General features: G+C 42.5%; 1 protein-coding gene across 1 annotated transcript; it reads left to right on the top strand.

Annotated features, from left to right (window-relative positions):
• LOC111870768 (general odorant-binding protein 56a-like) lies at nucleotides 1-8,356 on the top strand. The gene is made up of 7 exons (XM_023863291.2): nucleotides 1-85; nucleotides 1,703-1,766; nucleotides 3,865-3,929; nucleotides 5,232-5,267; nucleotides 6,371-6,503; nucleotides 7,375-7,445; nucleotides 8,100-8,356. Exons 1-7 carry the CDS (start codon nucleotides 20-22, stop codon nucleotides 8,121-8,123), a joined length of 459 nt encoding a protein of 152 aa, XP_023719059.1. The 5' UTR covers nucleotides 1-19; the 3' UTR covers nucleotides 8,124-8,356.
• Nucleotides 8,357-8,638: the final 282 nt, after the last annotated feature.

Here is an 8,638-nt window from a genome sequence, read left to right as displayed (position 1 = left end):
AGGCCAGCAGTTCGGCACCATGGAACACCTGAAGTTACTCACATTGACTTTCGTGATCGCCTTCAAAATCTGCATTGCTTCTTCGGTAAGTTGCTATAGAAAGCAATCTTCAGGCAACGCATCAAACATCGGTCGTACCTGCGAAGGCACGTCCCAGCCTGCTTTCCGTCTTCACAGAAAACATGGCTCCACCACGTGGTATGCATAGCGTTAATATGAAGGGGAGTGGCACCGCGTAGTCTGCTGGAAGTTCACCGACGTTTCCTGCATGTCTGCTTATTTAATATATTTTTGACCATGAAGATGAGGGAAATATATTCCTCCGAAACGCCAGTGAACTCCTACCAAACCACATGGCATTACATCCCCTCCTCGGTATTGCATGGAGTTTACTGAACTTAAAAATCACAAAGCATCATCACATAAAAGGAGCAAATTTCGTATTTAAACACAGAAATATAGAATTATATAACAAAAGCTGCGAAATTGTTTACGGCATTCCCAGAAGAGTCCATATATGGCCTTACGTAAATTATGCTTTGTAATCGGTCAATTTGAATTTAAATAATAATAATAATAATAATAATAATAATAATAATAATAATAATAATAATAATAATAATATGGCTGCAAATTTAAATGGCTGGGTAAAATCACGCAAACACTTCTCATGTCGGTGGGAAGTGAACACTGAACCGATGGCACATCATGCATTGAACAGGAAACCTTTCGCAAGAAAATCTGCGTGTATTCAACGACATGTTTGGTCCCCAATGCCTGCTGAAAATGGGATCCACTTAGCTTCCTAACAGTGACGTAAGCATGACGTCACTGTCTGATGATGGCGCAAACTGAGAGTCGTTTCGACACAGCACGGCAAGGGTGGATGTATGTACGGATTGTACCGTTGATGCTGGTGGCAAGTTGTATTTAGTCGTCCCAGGTTCTCTCACTTAAAACAGAAATCGTGCCACATGACGTGACCGTGTGAGATTGTTTCAGTTACTCCGCCGATAATTTGGGTTAAATAATAACGCTGCACAGATCACTGCAACCCACACGAGTCTTCTTAGCTTGTTGCAGCCTCCAGTAGTAATTGCCTGGTTACTCTCTTCTAACAAGGACTATTCCTCACACACTTATGGCTCACGAACTGAACTCCCTAACCGCCGACTCATGACTGTGTGCTCTGCCCACGGTTTCGTAGTCCGGGCTTGGGACCTTTTTTTAAGACTGACTCGTAATGGAAGTTGGTCCCCTTTATACAGCTTCAGTGAGGACCGCACAGAAACCACCTCTTCTTGCATTTGCTTTGTTGTAGTGTGACGTAGCCTTTGCAGCGTACCGCATAGAAAACACCTCTTCCCCCATGCCTCTTTTCTTGAGCTGCCTGTCACCGCAGTACCCATCTGTCACGTGACGATTACAGGGCCGTTCCCTAGCACCGGCCGTCTGTGCTGCTTCCACTCTTCTAGCTTTGAGCCCTCGTGTCACAATATTCTGTTGCGGAGATGAACGCAGGAAATAAAGGCACGTATACTATATTCTTACCACACAACGGACACGGAGAAGCAACATAACACAATTCGCAATAGATTTTCTGAGAATCTGGCCAAGTTCAACAGGAAACTGCGCACACTGTGGATATGTACAAGTAAGTGAAAATCGAACTAGACTAAAATAATATATTTAATTATTTCAGGACGAAATGCAAGAAATCGTGGACGCACAAACAAAGTGCCAGAAGGAACACGGCATAACAGACGGTAAGTATCACTACATACCCAAACAGAACTAGCCTTACCTTGTACACCAGGGGTCTCCAAACTTTTCGAGACGCGGGCCACATTAGGTAATTCAGCACTTTGAACGGGCCGGATAAAATGAGAAATTAATAATTCCAGGTATATGAGTTTTATTGAAAGCACATAATTTCATAAACTAAATACAAAGTACGTGGGAATAAATTATCGTATATTAATGACAACAGACAGTAGCAGCAAATGCTCATATTTTCATCACAAATTATAATAAAACAATTAATGTGAATGATGGAACTCTTTTTGCATTCTTAAAATCTGATTAAATTGAGGTTCAAATTTTGAAACGCTAATCACAAGTAGCGACTTTAAATGTTCATCGGATAAATTTGCCCTGTATTTCGACTTGATGTACTTCATCTGCGAAAAAGTTTCTTCACACAGATATGTCGTCCCAAAAATGGAGATAAATTTGGAAATTGCTCAGAGTTCAGAAATTTATAAAATTCGATCGAATTTCCTTCCTTGTAATTGTCTTTAATTTGATAATTTTCCTGCAGTTCAATAATTTCCATTTGAATTTGACTTGGGACATCTGCAGCATCACAGTCAAACGGATTTTGAAACAATTTTATTTCCTCAGCACTGGCATCCAAATCAGCAAATCGCTTCCGAAACTGTTCTTTCAAATCTGAGATGACTAAATTTGCAAACAAGGAGAGAAATTCAGCTTCACACTTTTTATGCAACTCTGCACGGTATATCATATGAACAAAGTTATAATTTTTCACTTGGCTTTCCAGAAGTATCAACTTTGCTCTGAATGCCTTGATAAGTGCAAATAAATCACAGACTAAGTTATTTTCACCCTGCAACTTTAAATCCAAATTGTTCATATGGTTCACCAGATCAGCAAAAAATGCTAATTTCCAAAGCCACTCGGTATCTGATAAAAGTGGTTGTGAATAACATTAATATTAACATAATATGGAATATCAATATACTTTAAACACAATCTTAATTAATGAATTTGAAATCTATGAACAAGTATTCCTTTACCAGTACTCATCGGAAAATTAGTTCAATTGGCGCATTTCTGCACAATTCTTTCACTGCCCGTAGTTTGGAGACCCTTGTTGTACACAAATGGAAACTTTTTTATCCAACTTGTCCTATCAAACACAGAATTAGTGTTTGTTCTGCTGACTATACAAGAACTTGATTTTGAGAAAACAGTACACTACAGAAGCTCGTAAATCTAGTCCGGATTAACAGACAGACAGACACAGGGTATCAGATCCGGCACAGACAGAATGACACACACACACACGTGTGCTTCCATTCTTCTACAGGTGAGCAGATGTAAGCACATAGTTCTGAATAGCCTGACGTACATTCGGTACAGTCAGCTGACATATCAGTTGGTGTGTTTCAACTCACGCTGAATGCGCGAGCAGTTAACTTGTGAACAGACACACACAGACAGTCGTGGCATCTGGCTACAGGAGGCGACATCATTTCGCCGACGCAAGTAACATGAGAGATGACGGCGGCATAGCTCAAGCGCTTAGTCGCTGGCTTCCCACCGCGGCTGCTCGGGATCGATCCCGAGTCTGGTCAAGTGGGATTTGTGGTGGACAAAGTGAAGCTGGGGCGGGTTTTCTCCGAGTACTTCGGTTTCCCTACCAATCTTCATTCCACCAAATTCTCCATCATCATAATCACCCGGGACAGGCTACAATAGGCCAATGAGTGGAAGCCGTGCCGAGTGAACCCAGGTGGACTCCACCCCCCACTAAGCGAAATATGAGAGATTGCCTACGCCTTTTTTGTATTTACAATATTTTTTCTGCAATAAAAAAAAGTAACATGAGATGGATCATCTTCAACTTCCCTGATAAAGTAATCGCTACTTATCTTTCTTCTGTGTCTGCAAGGTGCTAAGCGCCCTCCGCTTTCATGTTTATATACTAAATACCGCCACTGCGTTCCCACGCAAGGTCTATGCAGGTTTCAGAGACTTTACTTAACAACAGAACTGATCTTATAAGCCTAAATGTCTGCATTGTCTGTGACGTCACTACCAAATTTCTTTTTGTTTCAGAAACATTTATCGAAATACGGAATAGAGAAATGATCCTGGAGGACGAGTCCGATGAATCTATGAAGGTACAGAGCCTCTGCCGACCAGCAACATAACTAAGTATTATTGCATTTCCTGACATGCCTTGTTCTGTAGTATGATACTCATAAATTCGCTTCGAAAGTAGATACATGGTCCGTATTTAGTTCTGACATTTCTCTGGCGACTCTTCCATCATGGAGACACACGCGAGCTCAGGGTAAGTCAAGACCGTTCTCACAGCGAAACGCGATGTGGCAGAGTTCGAAAATAAAATGTTTTAATTGTAATTAAAAAAAAGTAAATGTATTCCTGTAACAGGCCGTGGAGGCACAGGGTTGTGAGATGTTGATGTCCCCACATTTTCTAGACAATCGGCTCACAGATGCCGGAAAGGTTGTCAGCCCTACGTGCCGGCCGCCCTTTACCCCCAAGAAGATTCCTGGTACTCATTTCTGTTAGAAGCTAAGTCGACCCCAGGGCCATAGTGCGGCTGGAAGGATTAGGTCAATTGGAAAAAATCAAATGACCTCATCGAGACTTGAACCCGCGACCTTCCGGCTTGTAGCATAGTGCCTCAACCAACTACGCTACCGCGTGCACCCCTTTTAATTACACGTACATTACATATTAGCAAAGGCCTAACTGGACTCCATATAGCTGCTGACACATCTGCTCATTAGGTTGTTGCGTACCATTGCCATTTCGTCTTGTATGCGATGAACCGTTTGAAGTTTTGAGTCGTAAACCACGGACATCAAGATGCCCGTGATGTCAGTCAGGCTACCGGGGCTACCGATCCACACACCAAACATAGTGCCACAAGGGAACGTTGCAAAAGGCTCTGTAGTGCATGCATCACGCGTGTTCACTGTCTCGCTATCACATTGTGGTCCTACAATGCGAACCTGTCCACGTGATCGTCCTCAGGCCCCGCACCAAGGTACATACTGCTGTCACTCCTCTGATAGATAACATTGTGACGTCTCAAATAGACGAAAATTTGGTTGCTACGTAAAATCATCCAGCCTGTGTGTATTCCTGCTGTCCACTCGCAGAACTGTACATTCTGTCCCCTTGTCAAGTCATTTCTGACTGCTTCTGTCATGCATCACACTGCAAAACAGTACAAAACTTCTGCGTACCAGAATTACACAGCCACTCCTGCTGATTCAAACCTAGCTTAGCGAACCTTGTGACGTAATATGAATTCAGTCATCGAAATAAACAGATTTGCTGTCCGACATTCTGAACTGGAGAATATTTCAGTGCGAATGCAAGTTTCTGAAAAGAAAGCTGTAGCCATTATTTTCACTGCCGACTAACCAATTCTTTCTTTACAATTTCAGTGCCTGATACAGTGTATGCTCGTGGGTCTTGGAATGGTAAGTACACGTCCCGACGTATTGTATCGGTTAATTTGCTTGTATGTTCAATGCCATTATCTCGTACGAAGGTCACATTCCGTCCAAATAAATGAGGCGTGCTATGCAAAATAACATGTAAATTACTATTTTGTACTTAATGAAATGTTTTTAATTAAGAGACGCACACTGTACTTGCTGCAAGCTGTCTGAATTCCAAAGAAATTAACAACTGCATAAGTTCACATGTCCCCTTCTATCAGCAAGTCAGTATGCCACGTATCGTTATACAAGTCGACAGTCCAGGACAGTTACTTCGGTAATTCTGAAAACATTATAATTTCCAGATAATATCGAAGCGAAGAGGCCTCTTGTGTAGACCGACAGAGGCAACTGCATAATGACGAGCTTCGTAACTCGTACTCTTCGCCAAGTATAATTATAATGTTGAAGTCAAGGAGAATGAGATTAGCAGGGCATTTAGCACGAATGGGGAGAAGAGGAATGTATATAGGATATTGGTGGGAAAGCCATAAAGAAAGAAACCACTACGAAGACCAAGACGTAGGCGGGTGGATAATTTTAAAGTGGATCATGGAGACGTTATTATTGGGTGGTATGTGCTGGATTAATCTGGCCCAGGATAGGGACCAGTGGAGGAGAAATCTTGTGAACACGATATTGAACCTTCGAGGCCCATAAAATATTTGGAAATCCTTGAGTAGCTGCACAACTGGTGGCTTCTCCAGGAGGGCTCAGCTCCATGAAGTTAGTTAGTCACGTGGTTTGCCGCGCCATAGCTCAAGCGGTTAGTCGCTGGCTTCCCACCGCGGCTGCCCGGGTTCGATCCCGGGTCTGGTCAAGTGGGGTTTGTGGTGGACAAAGTGGCACTGGAGCGGGTTTTCTCCGAGTACTTCAGTTTCCCCTGCCGATAGTTTTTCAGCAAACCTGGACACTACAACACTAACTCAAGCATAACTTCCACTATGGCTTATTACTGTCATCTTCTGATATTCATAACTAACTCCCGAAATAATGAAAAATATCAAGCATTATCCTTCACAAATATGAACAGATAAACTGTGCGTTACACTCGTAACGTTTGTTCTGTGTGTCTTCCTCAGCTAAAGGACGGTCAGCTTGATGTGAATGCGGTGATGAACATCGCAAAGCCATTACTGGATAACATCGAGCAACAAGGCAGGGAAGTGGATGAAGAAAGTCTGAGGTCGGACATCGCGAACTGTACGGATACAAGTAAGTGGTGTGCTGATCAGCTGAAACGCCGTGATTGGATAAACGGAGCAGCAAGTGACAGTCTCGTAGTTTCTGATGAAACCGATTACTTCCGCATACGGTTGCTTCCCCTGTAAATGCCACAGTACGTAGTGGCTAAAACTTTAAGGAATGAACGTCACTCACATTAAGAATTTCAAGTTCATTCAGAGATTGGGAACGGCGATTTGAATTCATCCATATAATCTACAGCAATAAAGAATGATTATAATTACTATAGGAGTTTCCTTGGCCTACAGATGGAGACCCCGACAGCCTGTAGTTGCACATCGCTTTAACAGCCGTGTGTGTATATAGGTAAAAGTACGAATAAATTTCATAATACTTTTGTGTGTTCTCCAATAGGTCCGTTATTTTATAATATTTATTCATAATGCTCCTCCCAATGTAAGATTGCGATCGAGAGCAGTAAAGACTGTTCAGCTGTTTCCTCCGCCCCATAACAATGAAGCAACCTCCTTCTTATATCTCTGCTTTCTATATTTGCAAACTCTTTTTTCAGCTGGGCAACCTACCTTTACCAGAAAGATGAGTGGAACTTGCCTGGGAAATAGCGGAGCCGAAAATGTTTCTGTTTCGCCCCTAAAATGTACCCCCACTAACCTCCCCTCCATTTTCTCCTCCCTCTCCTATTCATATATATATGATGTGTGTTTTGAGGTTGCTAAATTACTAACGCACGCCGGAGTTTTTCAGTGAGCGGTACTAAACGGAAACCAGTCAAACATTACACAAAAAGAAACAAAGTTATTTCAGTGTTTGTTGCCCAAAAAGTGAAAGCAAGAGTTTGTTAGCACGTAATATCATGTTGAAAAGCAATATTATGTTCCAGGCCAGAAAGGGGAATGCACTGGCGGTTATGAAATGTGGAAATGTCTTCACGGCATAATGTCAAACGTAATGGTACGTATGAGAACATATTTTGGTTGGTAAATGATGACTTGTGATCAATATAGGAAGCGGCCTCAGTAGTCTAGGGGTCCCGGGAGGGACTTTAAGCCGTGGGTCCCGTGTCGTAGATTTACGGCACGTAAAAGAACCTCATGTCTCTAGGAGACCCCGCCCAAGTAGTTTCCAATGCCTCTGGTAGATGATATAGCATCGGGTACAACTGCCAGCCTCGCTGGCTGAACGGGGCTGATAGCGAGCACCAGTATCGGCAGGGTATGGCGACAGCAGAAATTAAAGGGGGACGCACAATTGACCAATAACTGGTCTAAGTGCATGGGGAAACCCACCCCCTCTAATATAATAATAATAATAATAATAATAATAATAATAATAAAGACTGGAATAGAGAACTTGGCTTGCCTGAAGCCGTCCTATTGAGGTAGTCTAAGTTACAGGGTGATTCTAAATTACTGTGGGGGTTTCCGTGGCTTATAAAGGGAAACCCCGACAATAATTTAGAAACATTCTGTACTCTGCCCAAGTCAATGTGAATATAGTTGGCATCGGTAAGATTAGCAGGGTTCCGTCACTCGGGGAAATGCTTCATTAAGTGATGATTATGATGACACGGTATTATCTTCACTAAGTAACCACGATTACTTACAGTTATCTGCCCCGGAACCAAAGTAACCGCACAAACACACAGAGCCAGCTTCCAGAACATGTAGACGCAGCGAAACCTGCAGGAAATACGTAGAAGTGTACATCTGCGGACCGATGCTGAACGACCAGAAACTGACACAACGGCTTTTCGGCTGCTGTAATACTGGAATTTATTGTTACCGAGTATTGTGAATTTCCATTCCACTGTTAGTTCATGTCAGTGAGCAGTAGCAAATAAAGCACAATATTGAGACTCGGTGTAAGTAAAGAGTAGTACATTCTGGAATGTGACGCCGTATAGTTTGGTATATTTCACAGACGTTTCGGAGGATCGTCCTGCCGCCTTCAGCATCAAAAAGTGAGTCAGGCAGTACGCTTCTCCAAAACGGTACCGGAATCCTACAAGACCACTCGAGTTACATCCCAGAAGATTGTCCTTGCCACTGATACAATCCTAAGTCTTCCTCAGTGTAAACAGTTATCCCTTTTACATATGTAGGTCACTCCAAAAGTAACACAGAATATTTAAAAAAAACAGTTTT

This window comes from Cryptotermes secundus, unplaced genomic scaffold (assembly GCF_002891405.2).
Source record: "Cryptotermes secundus unplaced genomic scaffold, Csec_1.0 scaffold307, whole genome shotgun sequence".
NCBI classification, from domain to species: domain Eukaryota; kingdom Metazoa; phylum Arthropoda; class Insecta; order Blattodea; family Kalotermitidae; genus Cryptotermes; species Cryptotermes secundus.
This window is presented reverse-complemented; position numbering and strand designations above follow the sequence as displayed.